The sequence below is a fragment of the Pongo pygmaeus genome, chromosome 6, assembly GCF_028885625.2.
Source record: "Pongo pygmaeus isolate AG05252 chromosome 6, NHGRI_mPonPyg2-v2.0_pri, whole genome shotgun sequence".
NCBI lineage: Eukaryota > Metazoa > Chordata > Mammalia > Primates > Hominidae > Pongo > Pongo pygmaeus.
In genome coordinates, this window is record NC_072379.2 from 6788548 (window position 1) to 6815278 (window position 26731).

The 26731-nt window shown below is 53.1% G+C and overlaps 1 protein-coding gene across 3 annotated transcripts; it reads left to right on the forward strand.

Moving 5' to 3' along the window:
- Positions 1-289: 289 nt before the first annotated feature.
- On the forward strand, positions 290-19992 carry INTS15 (integrator complex subunit 15). Of its 3 annotated transcripts, XM_063667229.1 has the most exons (9): positions 290-825; positions 2033-2254; positions 4841-5006; positions 10213-10740; positions 13369-13408; positions 13931-14019; positions 18459-18663; positions 18808-18868; positions 19223-19992. In XM_063667229.1, exons 1-9 carry the CDS (start codon positions 634-636, stop codon positions 19496-19498), a joined length of 1779 nt encoding a protein of 592 aa, XP_063523299.1. In that variant the 5' UTR covers positions 290-633; the 3' UTR covers positions 19499-19992. The 3 variants fall into 3 exon arrangements, with proteins under 3 accessions (XP_063523299.1, XP_054352126.1, XP_054352127.1); XM_054496151.2 differs by lacking the exons at positions 13931-14019; positions 18459-18663; XM_054496152.2 differs by lacking the exons at positions 13931-14019; positions 18459-18663; positions 18808-18868.
- Positions 19993-26731: the final 6739 nt, after the last annotated feature.

A 26731-nucleotide genomic window follows, 5' to 3' on the forward strand; every position in this document is an offset into this window, starting at 1 on the left:
TTCCAGCCATCTTCCCCCGTAGCCCCCCAGCTGAGAACAGATGGAAACGTGAAGACGGGTAGCTGGGGCGGCCAGGGAACCCAAGTCCCTTGGCCGAAGCCAAAGCCCGGCACCACCCCCTATCCTTGCTGGTGGAAAGCACCGTGAAATCAACCAGCGGCAGCTCTGAACGCGACGCAGAGCCGGCGAGGGAGCCTGGGCAAGGACGGAGCGGGCCTGCACCGGCGGTTGGGCGGGCTCCGGGGGCGGGGTCCACCTGGGACCGCGGCGCGCCCCTCACCGCTCGCGCCGCCAGGGGGCGCCCTCCGGAGAGTGCGCCTAGGCCGTGGCCTGCGCTTGGCCCCTGCGGGCCGCCGTCTCCGTGCCCGGCATTCGGCCGCCGTTCTGCTGCGCTGCTGCGGCTCCCGGCGGCTCCTGGCGGCGCCGCAATCGGACCTTCGGGCGCCTACTGGCCGGCGGCAGCGGCGATGGCCTCCTGAGCAGGCAGGGAGCAGGCGGCGGCAGGCGGGCAAGCGGGCGGGTGCCGCAGCCCAGGTCCGGGTCGCGCCTCTTTGTTTCCACGGGTAGCGGCGCAGCCCCGGGCCCCGGGCGGAAGTGAGACGCGCTCGGCGCGGGGGCCGCGGCGGCCGCACCATGAGCGACATCCGCCACTCGCTGCTGCGCCGCGACGCGCTGAGCGCCGCCAAGGAGGTGTTGTACCACCTGGACATCTACTTCAGCAGCCAGCTGCAGAGCGCGCCGCTGCCCATCGTGGACAAGGGCCCCGTGGAGCTGCTGGAGGAGTTCGTGTTCCAGGTGCCCAAGGAGCGCAGCGCGCAGCCCAAGGTGCGGCCCGAGACGGTCGGGTGCCTGGGCCCCGCAGGCAGGCGGGCGGGCCTTTTCCCCAGCGATGCAGGGCTGTGTCAAGCCGCGGGCGCCCCATGTCCAGGAGCCCCGCGCTCGCGCTCGGCCTCGTTCCTGCAGCAGCCCCCAAACCCGTCTCCGGGTCCTGCAGTGTTGCTCAGCTGCCTGTCCAGTCTGCGGGGCGTGTGACAGCCGAGTCTTGTGTTAAAGGGACAAACTGGCGACTGCCCGCTCCCTAGAGGTCTGTTGGGCTGTTACCGAAAGGCTCATCCTGAGCCCTCCAGGAGGATGTATAATGATCTGTATGGCTTTCTTCTTACATCTTTTTCTTTCTTTTCTCTCTCTCCCTTTTTTTTTTTTTTTTTTTTTTGAGACAAGGTTTCACTATGTTGCCCAGGCTGGAGTGCAGTGGTGCAATCACAGCTCACTACAACCTTGAACTCCTGGGCTCAAGTAATCCTCCCGCCTCATCCTTCTGAGTAGCTGGAACTCCAGGCATGCACCACCATGCCCAGCTAATTTTTGAATGTTTTGTAGAGATGGGGCCTCCCTGTGTTACCCAGGCTGGTCTCAAACTCCTGGGCTCAAGATTCTCTCTCCTTGGCCTCCAAAGTGTTGGAATTACAGGCGTGAGCCACAACCCCTGGCCTATATGACTTTTTTCTAAGATTAACAGCAAAGATCTCCCTGAGACCTGAGCTTTACGAAGGGCGAAAAGTTCTAAGGGAGCTTTACGAAGGGCGAAAAGTTCTAAGGGAGCTTTACGAAGGGCGAAAAGTGAGTTCTACGGGAAAATACTGTTATTTCCTGTTTTCCTTTTTTTTTTTTGAGACAGAGTCTCACTCTGTCACCAGGCTGGAGTGCAGTGGTGCGATCTCGGCTCACTGCAACCTCCGCCTCCCGGGTTCAAGCGAGTTTCCTGCCTAAGCCTCCCGAATAGCTGGGATTACAGGTGCCTGCCACCATGCCCGGCCAATTTTTGTATTTTTAGTAGAGATGGGGTGTCACCATGTTGGCCAGGCTGGTCTCGAACTCTTGACCTCGTGACTCGCCCGCCTCGGCCTCCCAAAGTGCTGGGATTACAGGCAGGAGCCACCGCGCCCAGTCTATTTCCTGTTTTCTTAATGTATGAGTTAATAAGTACGTTACAGCCACATTTCTTAACGCTTTTCCTGGATTTCTTTTGCAGAGACTGAATTCACTTCAGGAGCTTCAACTTCTTGAAATCATGTGCAATTATTTCCAGGAGCAAACCAAGGACTCTGTTCGGCAGATTATTTTTTCATCCCTTTTCAGCCCTCAAGGGAACAAAGCCGATGACAGCCGGATGAGCTTGTTGGGAAAACTGGTCTCCATGGCGGTGGCTGTGTGTCGAATCCCGGTGTTGGAGTGTGCCGCCTCCTGGCTTCAGGTACTGCTCAAGAGAGACCCTCGGCCAGGTGCGGTGGCTCATGCCTGTAATCCCAGCACTTTGGGAAGCTGAGGTGGGCGGATCACTTGAGGTCAGGGGTTCAAGACCAGCCTGACCAACGTGGCAAAATCATGTCTCTACTAAAAATACAAAATTAGCCGGGCATGGTGTTGCATACCTGTAACCCCAACTACTCAGGAGGCTGAGGCAGGAGAATCGCATGAACCCAGGAGGCAGAGGTTGCAGTGAGCTGAGATGGTGCCATTGCACTCCAGCCTGGGTGACAGAGCAAGACTCCATCTCAAAAAAAAAAAAGAGAGAGTTTCTCCTGAGAGTCTCTGAAGAGGAGTTTGCTGTTCGGAATTCTCATTTAATTAGATTTCTGAAGTGTTTTTTGTTTGTTTGTTTGTTTAAATAATTTTTTTAGGCCATGCTTAGTGGTTCACTCCTGTAATCCCAGCACTTTGGGAGGCTGAAGAGGGGCAGATCACTTGAGGTCAGGAGTTTGAGACAAGCCTGGCCAACATGGTGAAACCCTGTCTCTACTAAAAATACAGAAATTAGCCAGGCATGGTAGCACGCGCCTGTGGTCCCAGCTATTTGGGAGGCTGAGGCAGGAGAATCATGTGAACATGGGAGGTGGAGGTTGCCGTGAGTCGAGATTGTGTCACTGCACTCCAGCCTGGGTGACAGAGTGAGACTCAGTCTCAAAAAAAAAAAAAATTTTTTTTTTTAATTAGGGTGTGTGTTTTTTCTTTTCCTTTTTTTTTTTTTTTTCTGACAGGGTTTCAGTCTGTCACCCAGGGTGGAGTGCAGTGGCGCAATCTTAGCTCACTACAACCTTTGCCTCCTGGGCTCAAGTGATCCTCCTACCTCAGCCCCCCAAGTAGCTGGGACCACAGGCACACACCACCATGCCTGGTTAATTTTTGTATTTTTTGTAGAGACAGGGTTTCACCATGTTGCCCAGACTGGTCACGAACTCCTGAGGTCAAGCGATCCTCCTGCCTCAGCCTCCCAAAGTGCTGGGATTATAGGCATGAGCCACTGCGCCCGGCCTAAGAATAGGATTTTAAGAGAAATTTAGCAAGTACTGCTGTAAACAAACATTTTCATCATGTAGCAGTTCACAGACTCTCCTGAATCTCTTCAATGTGATAGCAGCTGTTAATTTTTACCTGTGGCATCTCACCTGGGATCCTGTAGGGTATAGAAGTTGTCATTTCCTTACCTGAAAGCAGAAATGGTGTTTCCTAAGTAAACTGTAAAGCAAGAGCTGGCAGATGTTTTATGTAGAGGGCAAGATAGTGAACTATCTTAGGCTTTCTGGGTCTTGTAGTCTCTTTCACAGCTGCTCACCTCTGCCCTTCTAGTGCAAGAACAGCTTTAGGCAGTAGGCAAACGAATAAGCGCGATCATGTCTCAGGGAAATTTTACTAACAAAAACGGGTGGTGGGACAAATTTGGTCTGTGGGGTGGGTTTTGTTTTTTTTTTGGGACAGAGTCTTGCTCTGCCGCCCAAGCTGGAGTGCAGTGGTGTGATCTCGGCTCACTGCAAGCTCCGCCTCCCAGGTTCACGCTATTCTCCTGCCTCAGCCTCTCGAGTAGCTGGGACTACAGGCACCTGCCATCAGTGGTGCTGGCCAATTTTTTTGTATTTTTAGTAGAGATGGGGTTTCATCGTGTTAGCCAGGATGGTCTTGATCTCCTGACCTCGTGATCCGCCTGCCTCGGCCTCCCAAAATGCTGGGATTACAGGCGTGAGCCACCGCACCCAGTCAGGTGGTTTTTTTTTTTTTTTTTTTTTTTTTTTTGGTGACGGTCTTGCTCTGTTGCTCATGCCGGAGTGCAGTGGTGTGACCATGGGGCTCACTGCAGACTCAGCCTTCCCAGGCTCAAGCCATCCTCCCACCTCGGCCTCCTGAGTAGTTGGGACTACAGGTGTCTGCCACCATATCTGGCTAATTTTTTTCTATTTTTTAGAGAGATGGGTTCTTGCTGTGTTGCCCAGGCTCATCTGGAACTCCTGGGCTCAAGTGATCCTCCCGCCTCGGCCTCCCAAAGTGTTGGGATGACAGGCATGAGCCACCGTGCCCAGCCTGGTCAGTGGGCTTTAGATTGCCCATCCCTGCTTCAGTGTAAGCCTTTAACTTTTTTTTTTTTTTTTTTTTTTTTTTGAGATGAAGTTTTGCTTTTGTTGCCCAGGCTGGAGTGCAGTGGTGTGATCTTGGCATACTGCAATCTCTGCTTTTCAGGTGTAAGCGATTCTCCTGCCTCAGCCTTCCAAGTAGCTGGGATTACAGGCATGCCCCACCATTCCCAGTTAATTTTGTATTTTTAGTAGAGATGGGTTTCACCATGCTGGCCAGGCTGGTCTCGAACTCCTGACCTCAGGTGATCACCTGCCTCGGCCTCTCAAAGTGTTGGGATTACAGATGTGAGCCACCGCACTCGGCCCTGTTAACATCTTTTGTTTGTCTTGGAAGTGGTTCTGCCAGTTCTGGTGGTGGTCACTGTGTGTGCATAGTTGCTGGTCTACTCACTCACAACATCTGTAGTTACATGGACTGTGTGGTTTCTTTCCAGCGGACGCCCGTGGTTTACTGTGTGAGGTTAGCCAAGGCCCTTGTGGATGACTACTGCTGTTTGGTGCCGGGATCCATTCAGACGCTGAAGCAGATATTCAGTGCCAGCCCAAGATTCTGCTGCCAGTTCATCACCTCCGTTACCGCGCTCTATGACCTGTCGTCAGGTAAACTTTAAACAGGTTATTTCTATGAAAGAAGCTTCAGTCAATGGCTAGTTTTATTTTCCACTGAATACCCAGGTGAAGTGTCCAGTGAATGCTTTAGCTGTTTTGTCTCTGAAATGTATATTTTAATTTTTATTATTTTTTGAGATGGAGTCTGTTGCCCAGGCTGGAGTGCAGTGGTGTGATCTCAGCTCACTGTAACCTCCCCCTCCCGGGTTCAAGCAGTTCTCCTCCCTCAGCTTCCCGAGTAGCTAGGACTATAGCAGGCATGCACCACTACTCCCGGCTAATTTTTTTGTGCGTTTTTAGTAGAGATGGGGTTTTACTGTGTTGGCCAGGCCGATCTCAAACCCCTGATCTCAAGTGATCCACCCGCCTCGGCCTCCCAAACTGCTGGGATTATAGGCGTGCGCTACTGTGCCCAGCTGAGTTTTTATTTTTTATTTTTTGAGACAGGGTTTCACTCTGTCACCCTGTCTGGAGTGCAGAGGCGTGATCCCTGCTCACTGCAGTCTCTGCCCCCAAGGCTCAAGTGTTTCTCCTGTCTCAGCCTCTCAAGTAGTTGGGACTACAGGTGCATGCCACCACGCCTGGCTAATTTTTGTATTTTTTGTAGAGACGGGGTTTCGCCATTTTGTCCAGGTTGGTCTTGAACCCTGAGCTCAAGCAATTCTCCCTCAGCCTGCTGAGTAGTCAGGACCACAGGTTTGCAACGCCATGCCTGGCTAATTTTTTATATTTTTTGTAGAGATGGAGTTTCACCGTGTTGCCCAGGGTGGTTTTGAACTCCTGGACTCAAGCAATCCTCCCACCTCGGCCTCCTAAAGTGTCGGCATTACAGGTGTGAGCCATTGCACCCAGCCTGAAATGTGTGTGTTTAATTTAGGCTAAAAGCTAAAGGTATGGGCCACCTGGACGTGTGCAGTTTGCTAAGAGGGAACTATTCTTAGTGATACCCATTTGCCTGAGGTGCAATGGTCCAAGTGGCAGGCAGCCCAGAAAGCAAGGTCTGGTGTCTGTGAGATGTGACCCACTCCCTGGACATATGACTTGATTTTTTATCATTCCCATGCTTTCTTTAATTTTTTTTACTTTTTTGGATATAGAATCTTGCTCTGTTGCACAGGCTGCTGGAATATGGTGGTGCAGTCGTAGGTCACTGTAGCCTCAAAACTCCTAGGCTCAAGTGATCCTCCCACCACAGCGTTCCAGGTCGCTGGGACTGTAGGCACACACTACCAGGCCTGGCTGACAAAACCTGCTTTTCTGCTGCTGTTTCCGATTCCTCCTCCTCTGCCCTTGGCTGTTGCTGCTCACAGGGCTGACGGATAGTCTCTTTCTCTTCGTGGTCTCATAGCCAAACCAGCACTTTGAAAGCCTTCAACAGCATCTGTCATTTTTATTCAGTCCAGTATCGGTCTCCCACCAGCCTCCTGACTATTTTTGAGCCCTCTTTTTTTTTTTCTTTTTTTGAGACAGTCTCCCTCTGTCGCCCGGGCTAGAGTGCAGTGGCATGATCTCGGCTCACTGCAACCTCCGCCACCTGGGTTTAAACGATTCTCCTGCCTCAGCCTCCTGAGTAGCTGGGACTACAGGCATGCACCACCACGCGTGGCTAACTTTTGTATTTTTAGTAGGGATGGGGTTTCACCATATTGGCCAGGCTGGTCTCGAACTCCTGACCTCCCGATCCACCCATCTCGGCCTCCCAAAGTGCTGGGATTACAGGCGTGAGCCACCGCGCCCAGCCGAGCCTTCTTTTATCTGTCACCCCCTTTTTTTTTTTTTTTTTTTTTTTTTGAGACGGAATCTCACTCTGTTGTCCAGGCTGGAGTGCAGTGGCATGATCTTGGCTCACCACAACCTCTGCCTTCTGGGTTTAAGAGATTCTCTTTCCTCAGCCTCCCGAGTAGCTGGGATTATAGGTGTGTGCCACCACACCTGGCTACTTTTTGTATTTTTAGTAGAGGTGGGGTTTCACCATGTTGGCCAGGTTGGTCTTAAACTCTTGACCTCAGATGATCCAGCCGGCTCGGTCTCCCAAAGTGCTGAGATTACAGGTGTGAGCCACTGTGCCCGGCCACCTTTTCTCTTGTTGTTAGGTTTTGTAGCTCTCTTGAGAAAGTTTGTGTGGAAATATTGTGAACGTGCAAGCACATGCCATATTTGTACGCTAATTTCTTTTTTTCTTGTTGTTTGTTTTTGTTTTTTGAGACGGAGTCTTGCTCTGTCGCCCAGGCTAGAGTGCAGTGGCACGATCTCGATTCACTGCAAGCTCCGCCTCCCAGGTTCAAGCGATTCTCCTGCCTCAGCCTCCCGAGTAGCTGGGACTACAGGCGCCCGCCACCACACCTGGCTGATTTTTTGTGTTTTTAGTAGAGACGGGGTTTCACCGTGTTAGCCAGGATGGTCTCGATCTCCTGACCTCATGATCCGCCCGCCTCGGCCTCCCAAAAGTTCTGGGATTACAGGCGTGAGCCACTATGCCAGCCGCATATGCTAATTTCATACTCTCCTTTTCCTAGCAGTTTCCCCGTGGAATGGGAGGCAGGTGTTGGGGAGCAGGGCCATGCTGCTGCAGTGGGATTTCCCGTCTCCCTCCTCCAAAGGCTTCCTAAGAGCTGTTAACAGCTGGGAGCAGTATTCAGGTCTTTCATCTTCCAATAGGAAAGATTTCACTGAACCCAGCTATGGTATCATAGTTGCCTTTTTGGCTTTTTTTTTTTTTTTTTTTGAGATGGAGTCTCCTCTGTCACCTAGGCTGGAGTGCAGTGGTGTGATCTCGGTTCATTGCAACCTCCACTTCCCAGGTTTAAGCGAGTCTCCTGCCTCAGCCTCCTGAGTAGCTGGGGCTGTAGGCATGCGCCACCACGCCGGGCTAATTTTTGTATTTTTCGTGGAGTCAGGGTTTCACCCTGTTGGCCAGGCTGATCTCAAACTCCTGACTTTAAGTGATCTCCCTGCCTCAGCCTCCCAAAGTGCTGAGATTACAGGCATGAGCAACCGCACCTGACCTACCTTTTAAGTCATTGGTTATTCCAGACCAACGAGTACAGAAACTGGCCTTACCATGGGGAAGGGATGAGTTAGCATATGGAACAGGAAATAATATTCAGGGAATGCCACTGACACAGCAGAGCAGATCTGAAACACAGTGTTTTTCTCTTAAGCCAGTATGTCCATTGAGATGTTGGTGATTTCTCAAGTCACTGCCACACAGCAGTGGCCCTGGAAGTCACCATCCGAATGGTGATTGAAACCGCTTTTGGGCACTTCTGGTAACAGGAGAGCATTCTTGGGGAGTCTGTGTCTTCAAAGCACAAAAAGGAAGATACCCACATAATGATATCCCCCCTTACCTGGATGGCGCTGAGAACGCGGGACTCTAGAGATCCTAACTGGGATCCTAGAGACTGAGGACTCACGAAGTGCACACACCAACGTGTATGATGAGGGCACACCTGCACAAGTGTGCACACACACACATTTTCTACAGGCTGGTAGAGATGTGTCAGCTCAGATCTGAGGGGGCAGGGATACACTGGAGAGGTGGGTATGACCTGGCGTTGCCCAGACAGAAATATCTCTGTGAAATCAAGAGGCTGCACACATGGCCAGGCGGGGTGGCTCACACCTGTAATGCCGGCACTTTGGGAGGCCGAGGTGGGCGGATCACCTGCAGTCAGGAGTTCGAGACCAGCCTGGCCAACATGGCAAAACCCCGTCTCTACTACAAATACAAAAATTAACCAGTGTGGTGGCAGGCGCCTATAGTCCCAGCTACTCGGGATGCTGAGGCAGGAGAATCGCTTGAACCCGAGGCAGAGTTTGCAGTGAGCCGAGATCACGCCACTGCGCTCCAGCCTGGACAAACAGCAAGACTCCGTCTCAAAAAAAAAAAGGCACACAGGACAGCAGCTGCTCCCCGCTGTAGCCATCGTCTCACCACAGTAGGTGGGCAGGGCGGTTCATACTCCAACAGTTGGCAGGAATCATCTCAGATGGTGGGCACAGCCCCAGAGAGAGGGGGCTGAGGACCCACTCCTGTGCACACAGCCAGCCTAAGGGTATTGCACACCAAGCCCCACATGCGCAGTATAGCCTTCTGATTAAAAGCCAGGCTGCTGAGGTCACATCTGGGCCGTACGCTTTTTGTGTGTGTGTATGTGTGTGTGTTTTTTTTTTTTTTTTTTTTTTTTCTGAGACAGGATCTCACTCTGTCGCTCAGGCTGTTGTACAGTGGGACAATCACAGCTGACTGCAACCATGACCTCCCAGTATCAAGTGATCCTCCCATCTCAGCCTCCTGAATAGCTGGGAATATAGATGTGCACCATCACTCCCGGCTAATTTTTAAGAATTTTTGTAGAGACTGGGTCTCACTATGTTTCCAGGGCTGGTTTCGAACTCCTGAACTCAAGTGATCCTCCTGCTTTGGCTTCCCAAAGTGCTGGGATTGCAGGTGTGAGTCTGGGCCACATACTTGTGACGAGTCCTGGGGAAATCACTTGACATGACTGTGCCTCAGTTTCCTTGTCCTTTGTATGAGACTAGTCACTGGGGTGGAGGGAGGTTAAACGAGTTCGTCTGTGTAAAGGATGGAGACCTGTGCTGGGCTCATAGGAAGCCCAGACTAAGTGTCTGGGCCACAGAGCCTGCCAGGTCTCAGGGATCACATCTCTGAGGGTTGCTTAGATGAGGGTTCCAGGTTTGGGGTTGGGATGGCCCTTGGCAGCAGCCAGATGACTGACAGGACTCTGAGCTGCTCCCTGAAGGCCACCATTGCTGTCACTGCCCCATACAGGAGACAATGAGCACCGGGAGGACACGTACTCAGGAGGGAAGGGGTGACGTGTGGCAGTGTGGGATAGAAAAAGTGTGGAATTTTATCTAAATTAACATGCAGGAGGAAATTTCTCCAAAGCATGATGGAGTTCCAGGGAATTGTAGACTAAAGTATTTCTGCAGCCTCTCCCTTGCTCCAGGGTCCTGGGCACTGGGATGTGAAAGTGACTGAGATGAGAGTCCCAGTCCCCCTGGAGTGGATGTTCTAGGAAAGGGGACAGAAAATAGCTAAGCCAGGAGGCGTGATCTGGATCATCAGGTGGGCAGTGCCATGGGCCCTGGGGTCAGGCTTCCCTCTCTCCACTCCTGCCCCTGTCCTCGAGGCCAAGAGCGCTCCTGACCTAATGGTCTTTGTTTGCAGATGACCTCATCCCACCTATGGACTTGCTTGAAATGATTGTCACCTGGATTTTTGAGGACCCAAGGTTGATTCTTATCACTTTTTTAAATACTCCGATTGCGGCCAATCTGCCAATAGGATTCTTAGAGCTCACCCCGCTTGTTGGATTGATCCGCTGGTGTGTGAAGGCCCCCCTGGCTTATAAAAGGAAAAAGAAGCCTCCCTTATCCAATGGCCACGTCAGCAACAAGGTCACAAAGGACCCGGGCGTGGGGATGGACAGAGACTCCCACCTCTTGTACTCGAAACTCCACCTCAGCGTCCTGCAGGTCCTCATGACGCTGCAGCTGCACCTGACCGAGAAGAATCTGTATGGGCGCCTGGGGCTGATCCTCTTCGACCACATGGTCCCGCTGGTAGAGGAGATCAACAGGTTGGCGGATGAACTGAACCCCCTCAACGCCTCCCAGGAGATCGAGCTCTCGCTGGACCGGCTGGCGCAGGCTCTGCAGGTGGCCATGGCCTCAGGAGCTCTGCTGTGCACGAGAGGTGGGTGCCTCCCTGGCCCAGGTTTCCTAGTGCGGGGACACCACCGCCCTGCAGAGGGAAAGAGGGCTCCTGGACAGACACTGTTTTTGCTTCATTTAGGACTTCTTTTCCTCCTAGTGAACACGGGAGGAAGGTGTCCCAGCCCTGGCCCAGGTCTCCTAGTGCGGGGACACCACCGCCCTGCAGAGGGAAAGAGGGGCTCCTGGACAGACACTGTTTTTGCTTCATTTAGGACTTCTTTTCCTCCTAGTGAACATGGGAGGAAGGTGTCCCAGCCGTGCCCCACGCACTGCACCCTCCCTGCTCACCCCGTCAGGGTCCTAACATCCCACAGATGGGAGGTCTCAGTGTCGCCCAGGACTGGGGACTCCTCGAGAGCCTAGATAGCTTTCCTTCCGAGAAACCCTTTTTCTTTTTTATTTTATCTTATTTTTATTTATTTATTTATTGCAACAGAGTCTCACACTGTTGTCCAGGCTGGAGTGCAGTGGCGCGATCTCAGCTCAGTGCAACCTCCATCTCCTGGGTTTAAGCAATTATCCTGCCTCAGCCTCCTGAATAGCTGGGACTATGGGCATGCGCCACCATGCCTGGCTAATTTCTGTGTTTTTAGTGGAGACAGTTGTACTATGTTGGCCAGGATAGTCACCTGGTGGCCACCTCTGCCATCCAAAGTGCTGGGATTACAGGCATGAGCCACCGCGCCGTTTCTTTTTCTGTGTCCTTTTTGATTCTTATTTCTCTCTTTTTATGAGACAGGGTCTCTCACTCTGTTGCCCAAGCTGGAGTGCAGTGGCACGATCGTAGCTCACCACAGTGTCCAACTCCTGAGCTCAAGCAATCCTCCTCCCTCAGCCACACAGAGTAGCTGGGACTACAAGCGTGTACCACCACACCCAGCTAATTTTTTAAAAAGATTTTTGTAGAGTCAGGGTCTCACCGTTTTGTCCAGGCTAGTTTCAAACTCTTGGGTTCAAGTGATCTTCCCGCCTCAGCCTCCCAAAAGTGCTAGGATTACCACTGTGCCTGTCCTTGTCCTTTTTTATTGAGGCATAATTTTTTTTTTTTTTCCGAGATGGAGTCTCGCTCTGTCACCCAGGCTGGAGTGCAGTGGCGTGATCTCAGCTCACTGCAAGCCCTGCCTCCCGAGTTCACGCCATTCTCCTGCCTCAGCCTCCCAAGCAGCTGGGACTACAGGCGCCCACCACCAAGCCCAGCTAATTTTTTGTATTTTTAGTAGAGATGGGGTTTCACCGTGTTAGCCAGGATGATCTTGATCTCCTGACCTTGTGATCCGCCCGGCTCAGCCTCCCAAAGTGCTGGGATTACAGGCGTGAGCCACTGTGCCCAGCCCATACCTGGCTAATTTTTAAATTTTTTGTAAAAATGAAGTCTCTCTATGTTGCTCAGGCTGGTCTCAAACTCCTGGGCTCAAGCGATCCTCCCGCCTTGGCCTCCCAAAGTGCTGGCATTACAGGCAGGAGCCACTGTGCCAGCCTCATGGCCTGTTTTGAGGTTCCTTCATTCTGCTGCATTTCAGTGCTTGGACTCTTCCTGGAGAATGATATGGTGCTAATGACACGCTTGGGTTTGCTTTTTAACAACTGACTCACTCAAAAGGTTGCCTGTGGTGCCAGGGGATGGCCATGGGTTTCCCATCTTACTGCTGCTCTCAGATTGCCTTGGGTGCCTGATTGCCCAGGGAGAGCCCGGCCTATGGGCTTTCTCCAGCCATCTGACAAATTGCCAGCAGGGCCGCCTCCTTTCCTAAGTGCCATCTTTTGTTTGCAGACGGGTTTTTTAAAGCAAAAATTGAAGACAAAGAGAACTCAGATTCTTTTTTTTTTTTTTTTCTGAGACGGGGTCTCACTCTGTCGCCCAGGCTAGAGTGTGGTGCCGCAATCTTGGCTCACTGCAACCTCCCGCTCCTGGGTTCCAGCAGTTCTCCTGCCTCAGCCTCCCAGGTTGCTGGGATTACAGGCATGTGCCACCACGCCCGGCTAATTTTGTATTTTTAGTAGAGATGGGGTTTCTCCATGTTGGTCAGGCTGGTCTCGAACTCCCAACCTCAGGTGATCTGCACGTCTCGGCTTCCTAAAGTGCTGGGATTACAGGCGTGAGCCACTGCAACCGGCCAGGGGACGGGTTTTTTAAAGCAAAAATTGAAGACAAGGAGAACTCAGATTCTTCTTTTTTTTTGAGACGGGATCTCTCTCACTCTGTCGCCCAGTCTGGAGTGCAGTGGCGTGATCTCGGCTTACTGCAACCTCATCTCCCAGGTTCAAGCAATTCTCCTGCCTCAGCCTCCTGAGTAGCTGGGATTACAGGTGCCCACCACAACTCCTGGCTAATTTTTGTGTTTTTAGTAGAGATGGGGTTTCACCATGTTGGTCAGGCCGGTCTCAAACTCCTGACCTCGGGTGATCCACCCGCCTCAGCCTCCCAAAGTGCTGGGAATACAGGCATGAGCCACCGCGCCCGGCTAGAACTCAGTTTCTAAATGACGCTAGGGAAATGTAGTATGAGGCACTCTTGCTGTCTTGCTAGCATCCTTGCAAAGAATATCAGTGTGTATTTCACCGTGTTATCTCCAGTATGTTCGTTAATCTTATATCTCCTTAATTGCAGATGACCTGAGAACCTTGTGCTCCAGGCTGCCCCATAATAAGTAAGTATCCTCAGGACTCCTAGCTGGGACAGCTTGCTGGAGCAGGGTGGAGGGAGGCAAGACAGGGTGAACCCCTTTGTCCTGGGTTCTTTGGGGAGAGCCCGGTAAGGACATGATGATAAGTGGAGCATCAGATAACGCACATGAACAGAACTCAAGTAGAAAGTAAACCTGAAAACGGTCATCTTGCTGGGAGTCCGTGAAAGAGGCCAGTCCCTGTATCACGAAAAGCTCCCTAGTGAAGGTGCACCTATTGAGTTGTGGGTGTGGCACAGGGGGCCCTCTGTTGGTGGCACTGTGAACTGCACAGCCCTTTGGGAAGTCTCACAGAGCCACAGCCCTAGAGCACTGTACGTTTGTTAGGCTAGCTGCCAGCGCTTGGCCATCAGGCGGCACGGACCTGGGTTCTGGGCGCGGCCCTGTCTGGGATTGGCTGTGACACTTGGGAAGTCTCTTGACCTGTCTCTGTGCCTCAGCTTACCACCTTGTAAAATGGGGATGATACTGTTCCCTGACTTACAGGGTGGTAGTGAGGATGAGACCCAGTGGTGTTTGTGAATTTCTCATCCTACTCCTTGCCGCGTGGAGACCTCCACAAACGCAGTCATCAGGTGAAAAGTGGGAACTGTGATCAGATTCTGGAGAGAATCCGGGCCTTGCCACTTCCAAAAGTCCGTATGTCCTTGGGCAGCTTCCCTGCCTTCTGCCTGAAGTCCTTGTGTAAAATCAAGAAAACCACGGGACCTGCCTCATGTCCCTCTTGCCTACCCCAGCTTCTCACTGTAAGGTTTTTGTGGGATTAAATGAATAAAAACAGGCCAGGGCTGGGGCACGGTGGCTCACGCCTGTAATCCCAGCACTTTGGGAAGCTGAGGCAGGTGGATCACCTGAGGTCAGGAGTTCGAGACCAGCCTGGTCAACATGGTGAAACCCTGTCTCTACTTAAAATACAAAAATTAGCCGAGTGTGGTGGTACGCACCTGTAATCTGGCTACTCGGGAGGCTGAGGCAGGAGAATCGCTTGAACCCGGAAGGTGGAGGTTGCAGTGAGCTAAGAGCGTGGCACTGCATTCCAGCTTGGGCAACAGAGTGAAACTCTGTCAAAAAAAATAATAATAATAAAAAGGCCAGATGTGGTGACTCATACCTGTAATCCCAGCACTTTGAGAGAATGAGGCAGGTGGATCACTTGTGGTCAGGAGTTTGAGACCAGCCTGGCCAACATGGTGAAACCCCATCTCTACTAAAAATACAAAATTAGCCAGGCGTGGTGGCATGCACCTGTAATCACAGCTACTTGGGAGGCTGAGGCTGGAGAACCACTTGAACCTAGGAGGTGGAGGTTGCAGTGAGCTGAGGTCGTGCCACTGCACTCCATCCTGGGTGACAGAGCCAGACTCTGTCTCACAAAAACAAAAAGGCTGGGCATGGTGGCTCACAACTGTAATCCCAGCACTTTGGGAGGCCAAGGTGGGCGGATCACCTGAGGTCAGGGGTTTGAGTCCAGCTTGGCCAACATGGTGAAACCCCATCTCTACTAAAAATACAAAAGTTAGCCAGGCATGGTGGCAGGTGCCTGTAATCCCAGCTACTTGGGAGGCTGAGGCAGGACAATTGCTTGAACCCAGGAAGCAGCGGTTGCAGTGAGCCAAGACCGCACCATTGCATTCCAGCCTGGGCAATAAGAGCAAAACTCCGTTTAAAAAAAAAAAAAATTGGCCAAATATGGTGGCATCATGCATCTGTAATCCCAGCTATTCGGGCGGCTGAGACAAGGATTGTTTGAGCCCAGGAGTTTGAGGCTGCACTGAGTTGTGATCGCGACTGTACTACCTGGGCAACAGAGCAAGACCCTGTCTCTTAAAAAGAAAAAAGTGAAAACACAGAATGCATTTAAACTAGTACTTGGCCTGTAGTGAATATCTAATAAGTGTCAGCTACTTTTTTTCTTTTTGAGATAGTCTTGCTTTGTTGTAGAGGCTGGAGTGCAGTGGCACGATCTTGGCTCACTGCGAGCCTCTGCGTCCTGGGCTCAAGCCATCCTCCCACCTCAGCCTCCCAAGTAGCTGGGACTACAGGTGTGCACCACCACAGCAGGCTGATTTTTGTATGCACAAAAATGTTTCATACCGATGCAGTTACTAACTAGCAAAGAACTGGAAACAACCTGTCCTACAGCTTGGTGATACTTAGTAAATGAGTTGTGATACATCAGGAGAATGGAACATTATGCATCTGCTAAAAATAGTAACTGACTGCTGGGGAGGAAATGTTGGTAGTGGAAAGCAGAACTCCTGTGCACATGGACAGGGTTTATAGAAATGATAAAGTGAGCTTGCTGGGGTTAGTAATGTTCTTCCTTCGGAGCCCTCACACTGGTCTTTAGCAAGGAGAAGCAGGCTTCCAGGGCAGGTGTTGGCAAGCAGTATGGACAGAGGGGCAGTGAGTGGCTTGGCAGCCCTGGGGGTGCACACAGCCTCAGCCTGGCCCACTGGCTCTGTCAGGTCCAGTGGCATAGCGCTGGGCAGTGCTTGCAGCCTGAGACAGAAACATGCATAACTCAAGTCCAGGGTTCAGCCGGATGCTGGTCCACAGCCTGCAGAGGAACTGCATCCTTGTGTGGGGGTTGGGGACTCCCATGCGTGCCACACTCACTCTGCCAGGTTCTGCAAGGGAGGAGCCAGGGCAGGTGTCTGGATGGGTACAAAGCCTGAGAGGGTGGAAGGGAACAGTCTCTGGAATGAGACTGTCCTGCCTGAGGTGTCATAACAGCATCACAGACAGATCAGAGGGCCACCTCTCCCAGGGGCCCACACTCTTCCTCTCCTCTTTTTCCTTTTCTCTTTGTTTTTTTTGTTTTGTTCTGTTCTGTTTTGTTTTTTTGAGACAGAGTCTCATTGTGTCACCCAGGCTAGAGTGCAGTGGTCTGATATCAGCTCACTGCAACCTCCGCGTCCTGGAGTCAAGCGATTCTCCTGCCTCAACCTCCTGAGTAGCTGGGACTACAGGTGCCCGCCACCACGCCGCCTTTTTGTATTTTTAGTAGAGACAGGGTTTCGCCATGTTGGCCAGGCTGGTCTTGAACTCCTGACCTCAAGTGATCTGCCTGTCTCGGCCTCCCAAAGTGTTGGGATTACGGGCGTGAGCCACTGTGCCTGGCCTCTTTTTCCTTTTTCTGGTCTGGGTTCTGGAAGTTTCCACAGCATCGAAGGACATTGTTGGTATCAGCTGGCACCTTTCCCCTCCTGCAGGAATCCCTTTGTGATAGTTCCCTTCTTTGTCCACCGCTTTTATTTAACATTTTAGTGTTTTCTTCAGGGAATTAAAAAGACAGCAGGATACAAATCCTGTGTATCATCCGAGTCTTATAACTAGGGGTCCATGTTAGAGCCCCCCGGAACTTCTCAGCAGTCCCCTGCTGGTCCTGCTCCAGAGCCTCTGACTCCATCCCTTCCAAGTAGCTAGTGGCCGCCTCTCCTGATGCAGATTTGGGGAGCCCTAACCTCCCAGTGCAGGCCTGGCACTGCTGTTGGGGAAGGACAGGGGGTCGCCTGGAATACCTCTTAAATTTCTTTTTTTTTTTTTTGAGACAGAGTCTCGCTCTGTCACCCAGGCTGGAGTGCAGTGGTGTGATCTCGGCTCACTGCAACCTTTGCCTCCCGGGTTCAAGCGATACTCCTGCCTCAGCCTCCCGGATAGCTGGAATTACAGACACCTGCCACCACGCCCAGTTAATTTTTGTATTTTTAGTAGAGACGGGTTTTCGCCATGTTGGCCAGGCTGGTGTCGAACTCCTGACCTCAGGTGATCTGCCTGCCTCGGCATCCAAAAGTGCTGGGATTACAGGTGTGAGCCACCACGCCTGGCCTACCTCTTAGATTTCTGACAGTCTCTGTGTTCATCGTGTTTCCAAATAGACTGGAAACTTCTTGAAGTGCTTTCTATCTCTGGCAGGGTGTGTACAGGTTCAAATCATCACATGACCGAAATTTGGCCTCTGCAATACTCTGCAGTACCTCCTCCTTGGGTTCGTTAATCTCTCGCTAAATTACTTACCCAGGGTTGTTTAATAGTAGTAACAGAAAGAAAAGGGGCTCAGAAGAGCTTTGGGTACCAAATGCACCAGCCCTCCACATACCGTCTGTTTACTGCCTGAGCCCCTCCTGGGGGCCCTGGGCCTAAGCCTTTGTACTGGGGAGCTTGGGGGTTCAGTCTGTGACAGACCAGCCCCTTGATGGAGCATGGGGGAGTAGACAGAGAGCAGGCAGGGCCGTGGCTGGGAAAACGGGCTGTTGTGGGACCCAGTTAGGACAATATGCAGGGACAGAGCCTTGGCCGAGTGACAGGGTGTGAGTAGAGCCCGGCAGGCTGGCCTTGGTGTTAGGAGAGACCAGTGCAGGCGCTGCAGACACAGGACCCATCCGGAGCAAGATCCTGGGGCAGGTCAGGAGAGGGGCGGGCAGAGCCTGTCTGTCTGCAGCAGAAGCTTCCGACGGGGGACGCAAGCGGAAGGCAGGGTAGGGAGGAGGCCTGGGACCTGAAGCTGAGAAGGGCCCCAGAGGGCCTTTTTTTTTTTTCTTTGAGACAGGGACTCACAGTGTCTCCCAGGCTGGAGTGCAGTGGCACAATCATGGCTCATGGCTCACTGCAGCCTTAAACTCCCGAACTCAAGCAATCCTCCTGCCTCAGCCTCCTGAGTAGCTGGGACTAAAGGTGTGCACCACCACACCTAGCTAATTTTTAGTTTGTTTTCTGTAGAGATAGAGTCTCACTGTATTGTTCTGTCTGGTCTTGAACTCCTGGCCTCAAGCAGTCGGCCTCCAAAAGTGCTGGCATTACAGGCGTGAGCCACCAGACCCGGCCAAGAGAGGTTCTGACTGGGGAGAACCCATGAGGAGTTGGTCGTTTCCGGCTGACACAGAGCGGGGCAGGCCTCGCCTCGGCTGGGGGAGCTGGGGGTGATGAGCCAAGCCAGGGAGTTCTGGGGTGTTGGGGGATCATCCTGGGGAGGGCGTGGTTAGAAGGCAAGGGGCATGAGAAACTCTTTCAGGAGTCTGGGAAGGGACCCGGTGTTGGAAAGCCACGTTGAATTTGCTGGGAGGAGGATTCCAGGAAGTGCGGCCGTGGTGTGCTGTACCACCAGGTCGGGAGGTCCAGGCCTCTGGGGCCCGGAGGCCTTGGTGGGAGCGCGGTGGCGGATGGGGAGACCGTGCGTGCAGCTGTTCTCGGAGCCCCGGTGCTGGGTGCTGGGCGGGGTGAGTGCCCAAGAGCGGGGGCGTCTGAAGCTGAGGCTGCGCGGGGCGGGGTGGGAGGTGGGTGGGTCCCGGAGGTCTGTAAGGGCTGGGTCCAGGCCTGGGCCGTCCCCGAGGGGGCCGCACCGGACTCATTCTGAATTTCAGGACTCTGAATTTCGGGGTCGTTTGCAAGGCCAGCTTCCTGGGGCTTCTGCTTGGAATTCAGGTAGGGCGCGGTCATTCTCGGCTCTGAGGAGACTGGCCAGCTGTTGTGTGTCCCAGCGCAGCAGAGAGCCTCAGAGGCTGATGCGGAGGCCACCTGTGTGGGCTGCGCGCCCGGGAGTGCTGCGGAGCTCCGTGGGCCACAGGCCCCGTGGAGAGCCCGCTCCCACGCATCCTCGCCTGTGGGGTCCTGGCTCTGCCACTGCTTCTCCGCGTCCACTGCCTGGACCCCCGGGTAGTCCGTGCCTGTGTCGGTGCCTCTCCCGGGCGGGATGCGGGGGGACGGGGTCAGCCTACCGTGCGCACCTGCGGAGTCCCCGGAGCCCGCCCGCGCTGACGCTTCTCCTTGTGTTCGCAGCCTCCTCCAGCTGGTGATCTCGGGTCCCGTGCAGCAGTCGCCTCACGCCGCGCTCCCCCCGGGGTTCTACCCCCACATCCATACGCCCCCGCTGGGCTACGGGGCCGTCCCGGCCCACCCCGCCGCCCACCCCGCCCTGCCCACGCACCCCGGGCACACCTTCATCTCGGGCGTGACGTTTCCCTTCAGGCCCATCCGCTAGGCTGGCCCGCGTGTGCCTTCTGCGCCCTCGCTGGACGAAGCCTTCCGAGAAGGAAGGGGTGGCCGGACCCCTAGAAGAGAACCTCGCGGAAGGGGCCGGGCAGCCCCTCCCCGCCGGCAGAACCGTCTCGGTGTCATGGAGTCCAGGTGCTTCCCACCCGGTCGCATTCTTTGACATGCAGATTGGATGGTGATGGGAAGAGTCCAGCCTCTGCCGAGAGCCTGCTGCGTGCGTTTTTAAAACATGCTGATCCTGGGAGCCTGTGTTCTCTACGCATTTCAGACACACAGCCTGTGTGGCGAGGAGTGTGACAGGAGGAGCCACAGGTGCAAGCCCTTGTGTCTGGCCTCCTTCCTCGTGAAGACGATGTGTCCCCGCCAGAAAAAGTGGGCTCCTTCTGCAGCCCCGTGAGCTGAGCCCAGGCTGCACAGTGACCACAAGCTTATGTGCAGCACTGCTCAGGGAAGCTGTCAGGAATTCCCCTCACCTCGGAAAGGAACTTCTCAGTTTTATTGGGGGTGTCTAAATTTTCCTTTCATATGTTCAAATAAATTTTTCTAAACAGTCATGTAGACTTTATGGAATGTATTTTTAACAGCTTCATAAATGTTGCTTCCAACTGCAGGTATTTTCTTCATCCCAATCTCTTCCTTTTTTTTTTTTTTTTTTTTAGACAGAGTCTCACTGTATCGCCCAGGCTGGAGTGCAGTGATCTCAACTCACTGCGACCTTCACCTCCCGGGTTCAATCGATTGTGGCAACTACAGGTGCACGCCACAACGCCCGGCTAATGTTCTGTATTTTTTTAGAGATGGGGTCTTGCTAGGTTGCCCAGGCTGGTTTTGCACACTTGAGCTCAAGCGATCCGCCCACCTTGGCCTCTCAAAGTGCTGGGATTACAGGCGTAAGCCACTGCACCTGGCCTCCTTCCCAATCTCTTATGATCATCGTAGTTTTTAGTCATTTCTTTTGACGGAAACAGCTTGGACACCCATGTCCCCAGCCGAGCCAGGCAGCTGAGGTCAGCGGGCATAGAGTGCTCCAGGTCTTTTTTTTTTTTTTTTTTTTTTTTAAGACAGGGTTTTACTCTGTCAGCCAGGCTGGAGCGCAGTGATGTGATCTCAGCTCATTGCAACCTCCGCCTCCCAGGTACAAGCGATTCTCCTGCCTCAGCCTCCCAAGTAGCTGGGATTACAGGCGCCCACCACCCACCATGCCTGGCTAATTTTTGTATTTTTAGTAGAGACAGGATTTCACCATGTTGGCCAGGCTGGTCTGGAACTCCTGACCTCAGGTGATCCGCCAGCCTCGACTTCCCAAAGTGTTGGGATTACAGGCGTGAGCCACTGCACCCAGCCTGCTTCAGGTCTATTTGCTTTGGGTCACATTTCTTCCCTCAGGTACAAAACACAGCTGTCAGGGGATCTTTTTCCTACTGAAAAGGGAAGGTGTCTGCTTGGAGTCCTCCCTTAACTGACTTCAGGAGGAAGGAAAGATCAGGAACCATGTCACTGGCTCTCCTAGCCTGAAGTGAGAGATGGAAACAGCAAACATGGAGCATTAAAAGATGGAGCTTACCTTGCAGGGATGAAATATAACCTCCTGGGGCCAGGCGCAGTGGCTCACACTTGTAATCCCAGCACTTTGGGAGGCCAAAGTGGGTGGATCACTTGTGGCCAGGAGTTCGAGACCAGCCTTAGCAACATGCTGAAATTCCATCTCTACTAAAAATACAAAAATTAGCTGGACGTGGTGGTGTGCGCCTGTAAAATCCCAGCTACTCGGGAGGCTGGGGCAGGAGAATCGCTTGAACCCAGGAGGCGGAGGCTGCAGTGAGCCAAGGTTGTGCCACTGCATGCCAGCCTGGGTGACAGTGAAATTCTGTTTCAAAAAAGAGAAAATTGGCTGGGCGCGGTGGCTCGTGCCTGTAATCCCAGCACTGTGGAAGGCTGAGGTGGGCAGATCACCTGAGGTCAGGAGTTCAAGACCAGCCTGGCCAATATGGTGAAACCCTGTCTCTACTGAAAATACAAAAATTAGCCAGGTGTGATGGTGTGCATCTGTAATCCCAGCTACTCAGGAGGCTGAGGCAGGAGAATCACTTGAGCCCCAATTGCTTGTTTTGACACAGAGTCTCACTCTGTCACCAGGCGGGTGTGCAGTAGTGTCATCTTGGCTCACTGCAACCTCCACCTCCTGGGTTCAAGTGATTCTCCTGCCTCAGCCTACCAAGTAGCTGGGACTATAGGCACCTGCCACCACGTCCAACTAATTTTTGTATTTTTAGTAGAGACAGGGTTTCACTATGTTGGCCAGGATGGTCTCGATCTCTTGACCTTGTGATCCACCCGCCTCGGCCTCCCAAAGTGCTGGGATTACAGGCGTGAGCCACCGTGCCCGGCTGATTATTTTCATGCAACACACTTCCCTGTCCTGGAACGGTTGATGGCATTTATTGGGTGTTTGATCTGAAGAGTGACAACCGACATTTGCACACTAGGCCACTGCCAATGCATGCTTTCCATTTTTAAAAATTGTATTATTTTTATTTTCCTTTTTGTTCTATTCAGAGAATGCAAGCATTTCTAGGGAAGGACTCATGAGAACGTGCTCCATTAAAATGAAGGGCAGTGTCATCGATGCTCACTGCAGCATTAATGTCGGTGTTTCTCCCTGGTCTGCTGCTCCTCCCCAGAACAGAATCCAAACCTTTTCCATCATTTCCAGGAGGAGACAAACTTCCTGCAGCCCCACAGCTACCGTCCGGGAGCAGCTCTAAGTCTGTCTTATTCCACTCCCTTTCAAGGCACCTGCTCCTGGCCCACCAGCTTTTCTTCTTAGGCGCAAAGGATCAAGAATCAAAATGGCACTGGAATTCTCTACTAGCAACTCTGGAAGCTAGAAGACAATGAAACTGTTAATTGCACTACGGCACTCCAGCCTAGGAGACAGAGTGAGACTCTTGTCTCGGAAAAAAAAAAAATGTCTTTAACATTCTGAGGGGAAACAATTGCCAATCTATAATCTATAGCTGAGACAAGGCTGGGCGCAGTGGCTCACACCTGTAATCCCAGCACTTTGGGAGGCCGAGGCAGGTGGATCACGGGGTCAGGAGTTCAAGACCAGCCTGGTCAACATGGCAAAATCCCATCTCTACTAAAAATACAAAAATTAGCTGGGTGTGGTGGCAGGCACCTGTAATCCCAGCTATTCGGGAGAGTGAGGCAGGAGAATCACTTGAACCTGGGAGGTGGAGGTTGCAGTGAGCTGAGATTGCACCACTGCACTCCAGCCTGGGCCACAGAGCAAGACTCTGTCTCAAAAAAAGAAAAAAGAAAAGCTGAGACAGGAAAATCACTTGAACCCAGGAGTTCAAGGCTGCAGTGAGCCATGATGGCACGACTGCACTCCAGCCTGGGTAACAGAGCAAGACCCTGACTCAAAAAATAAAATAAGAAAGAGACAGACATGGTGTGAGAGAACAGGGATTAGTATGAGGATAACAAAGGCAAATCCCGGAAGGATGGCGGTGGAGGAGGGGGTCCCAGGTTGACAGTGGGCAGCAGCTCTGACAGCAGCCTGCCCAGTGTGGGTCCGCAGGGAGGAAGCCCCTGAAGAAACAACCCCAGGAAACAGTGAAGCAAATACCTTCCTGACCAGATTGACTAGGTGGAAAGTTGAGCTGGGAGGTATTTATAGCTCCAAACGAGGATGTGGGAAGGCTTACTAAAAGATTCTAGCTGGGGCCAGGCATGCTGGCTTATGCCTGTAATCCCTGCACTTTGGGAGGCCAAGGCAGGTGGATCACTTGAGGTCAGGAGTTTGAGACCAGCCTGGCCAACATGGTGATACCCTGTCTCTACTAAAAATACAAAAATTAGCCATGTGTGGTGGCTTGCGCCTGTAATCCCAGCTACTCAGGGGGCTGAGACAGGAGAATCGCTTGAACCCGGGAGGTGGAGGTTGTGGTGAGCTGAGATCAAGCCATTGCACTCCCGCCTGGGAAACAAGAGTGAAACTCCATCTAAAAAAAAAAAAGATTCTAGCCCGGGCTGGGCATGCTGGCTCACGCCTGTAATCCAAGCACTTTGGGAGGCCGAGGCAGGTGGATGACTTGAGGTCAGGTGTTCGTAACCAGCCTGGCCAACATGGTGAAACCCCGTCTCTACTAAAAATACAAAAATTAGCCAGGCGTGGTGGCACACGCCTGTAGTTCCCAGCTACTCGGGAGGCTAGGGGAGGAGAGTCACGAGCCTGGGAGGCAGAGGTTGCAGTGAGCTGAGATGCTGCCACTGCACTCCAGCCTGGGTGACAGAGCAAGACTCCATCTCTAAATAAATAAATAAATAAATAAAATAGCTGGGTGCAGTGGCTCATGCCTGTTAATCCTAGCACTTTGGGAGGCTGAGGTGGGAGGATTGCTTGAGGCCAGGAGTTCAAGACAAGGCTGGGCAACATAGGGAGACCTCGTCTCAACAAAAAAATAAATTAGCCAGGTGTGGTGGTGCATCCCTGTAGTCCTAGCTACTTGGGAGGCTGAGGTGGGAGGATCACCTGAGCCTGGGAAGTTGAGGCTGCAGTGAGCTGTGATTGTGCCACTGCACTCTAGCCTGGGCAATGGGAGTGAGACCCTGTCTCAAAAACAACAAAAAGCTCAGTGGGAGGAACTGTGTGTGGACTGGGTGGGACCCCTCTCTGGTGGCACAAGTGAGTAACGAGCCTGGGGGAGGGGAGCAGAGCCTGCAAGGTGTCAGAGAAGGGGCCAAGAGGAAGGTGAACCAAGGTGTTTCTCCCTGGACGGCATGGCAGAAGTGTCCAATGCTGCCCAGAGGCCAAACATGATGAGGGTTTAGTGACATGGCCGTTGCCGGTGACGTCACGGGGAGTTGTCTGGCTGCGGTGAGGCCACGTCAGAGAGGAGAAGGAGGGATGGCAGATGGGGATATGGCAAAGGAAGGTTGGCTGTCAAGGGCAGGAGAGAGAAGTGGGTAGCTCTTTTATATTTTACAGACAGAGTCTTTTTTTTTTTTGAGACGGAGTCTCACACTGTCGCCAGGCTGGAGTGTAGTGGCGTGATCTTGGCTCACTGCAACTTCTGCCTCCTGGGTTCAAGTGATTTTCCTGCCTCAGCCTCCCGAGTAGCTGGGACTACAGGCATGCGCCACCATGCCCAACCATATATATATATATATATATATATATATTTTTTTTTTTTTGTATTTTTATTAGAGACAGGGTTTCACCATGTTGGCCAGGATGGTCTCTATCTCTTGACCTCATGATCCACCCACCTTAGCCTCCCAAAATGCTAGGATTACAGGCGTGAGCCACCGCGCCCAGCCAGCAGACAGTCTTGCTCTGTCGCCAAGGCTGGAGTGTAGTGGCATGATCATGCCTCACTGCAGCCTCCAAAGCCAGGGCTCACATGATTCTCCTGCTTTGGCCTCCCAAAGTGCGGGGATTACAAGCATCAGCCACTGTGCCTGGCCGGGGTAGCATGTTTTTAAGATGGGAGAGCCCCGAGGATGTGTAAATCCTGTCAGAAAGAAGCCAGCGGAGGGAGAGGATAAAGACCTGAGGAGGGAGGGGCTCCTCAGGGCATGAGGTCTTGCAGGAGGCTAGAAGAGGCAGGTGCACACCTGCTCTGATCTTAAACTCCTGCCCATATCTTCCTCACCCTATCTGTTTGTCCTTATCCTGCCTGGCAGGCTGCCATCTCCACTTTGCAGATGCCAGGCAGTCATTTGCCTGCAGTTACCTGGCTGCAAAAGGTCCCATGACCCTAGATGACTCTGTCTCCAAAGCCAGGTTCTTGCTGCACTTTTTCTAGCCTGGGGCAGAAGCCACCAGAGTGCAGGCTTTTCAGGCAAGGGCCAGAGAGGAAGCCTCAAACTCCAGTGCCTGTGGGGGCCAGAGAGATTCCAAAAACAGGACAAGGTGGCCACCTGTGCCACAGCAGTGTGAGCCCAGGGACAGGAGGAAGGGAGGGGGCTGTGCACCCTGAGGGCTCTTGTCCCCCGCCAGGGGGGCATTCCTGCTACACCCCAGGAGCACCTCCCAGATTCAAGCGATTCTCCTGCCTCAGCCTCCAGAGTAGTTGGGGTTACAGGCATGTGCCACCATGCCCAGCCAATTTTGTATCTTTAGTAGAGATGGAGTTTCTCCATGTTGGCCAGGCTGGTCTCCAACTCCCGATCTCAGGTGATCCGCCCACCTCGGCCTCCCAAAGTGCTGGGATTACAGGCGTGAGCGACCGCGCCCAGCATGTTTGCTTGTTTTTAGATGAAGACAGGGTCTCACTCTATCACCCAGGCTGGGGTGCAGTGGCGCGATCATAGTTCACTGCAGCCTCGACCTCCCGGGCTCAAGTGGTCCACCCACCTTGGCCTCCAAAGTAGTTGGGATTACAGGCTACTTTTTAGTAGCCCAGCTAATTTTTTAAAAACCTCTTTTGTAGAGATGGGGTCTTGCTATGTTGACTAGGCTGGTCTGAAACTACCAGCCTCAAGTGATCCTCCCGAAGTGCTGGGTTTACAGGCGTGAAGTACCAAGCCCTGCCCCCAAATCTTTGGTTTTTTCTAAAGAATTTGAGCATCCCAATTTGAATCTGAATTCTCCAGTTTAGAGAGGTTTGTGCACCGAGAACAGGAAAGTTAGGTGGTGGAACATTAAGACGGGGTCAGGGAAGGCCTCCCTTGGAGAAGACCTCTGACCCAGGCAGGAATCCACTTGCCAAGTAGGGAAAGAGGAGAGGAGAGGGTGAGGGAGGTGGGAGGCTTGACCATCAGCCTTGTGGTCAGCGAAAGGCCGCAGGGGCGCTGGGAGGGAGGATTCCAGCTCTGCCAGTTCTCCACGGTGGCCTCATTTGATCTATGCGGGTCACAGCCCCTGATCAGGGGAGGGAGGCAGACACTCCCTACTGGCCTGCCCTCCCCAGCCCAGGGGTCCAGGAGGAGGGCTCCACGGTGCGGACCCGGGTGGCCTCTCCAGGGCCTGCTCGGGCCGGGCCCGGATGGCGCCTACTCCCTCTCCGAGTGCCATCGAATTGAGTGCTAATTAGCCACAATTCGCACCCCGGCAGGGGCGCCCCGAGGCCACGCCTGCCCTCTAGGGGGTGGCAGGGATCGGGCTGGGTACCCCCTACCCAGACACCCAGGCAGTGACAGTCGCCAACCCGTGGCGCGAGGACACGCGCAGCAGGGATGCGGCGCAGCGCGCGCTGCGCTCGGCACCGGCCAGCCCGGGACGCCCCAGGGGCCGCCGCATCGTGTCCCCCGGGCCGGGTGAGTGGCCGGGCCGGGAAGGGT

Bases quoted from the DNA above. Each gene is read 5' to 3' on its own strand.
- INTS15 (XM_063667229.1), top strand. From the start codon at position 634: ATGAGCGACATCCGCCACTCGCTGCTGCGCCGCGACGCGCTGAGCGCC. The intron at 2,255-4,840 runs GTACTGCTCAAG...GTTTCTTTCCAG, and splicing joins GTGCCGCCTCCTGGCTTCAG to CGGACGCCCGTGGTTTACTG. The intron at 18,869-19,222 runs GTAGGGCGCGGT...TTGTGTTCGCAG, and splicing joins GGCTTCTGCTTGGAATTCAG to CCTCCTCCAGCTGGTGATCT.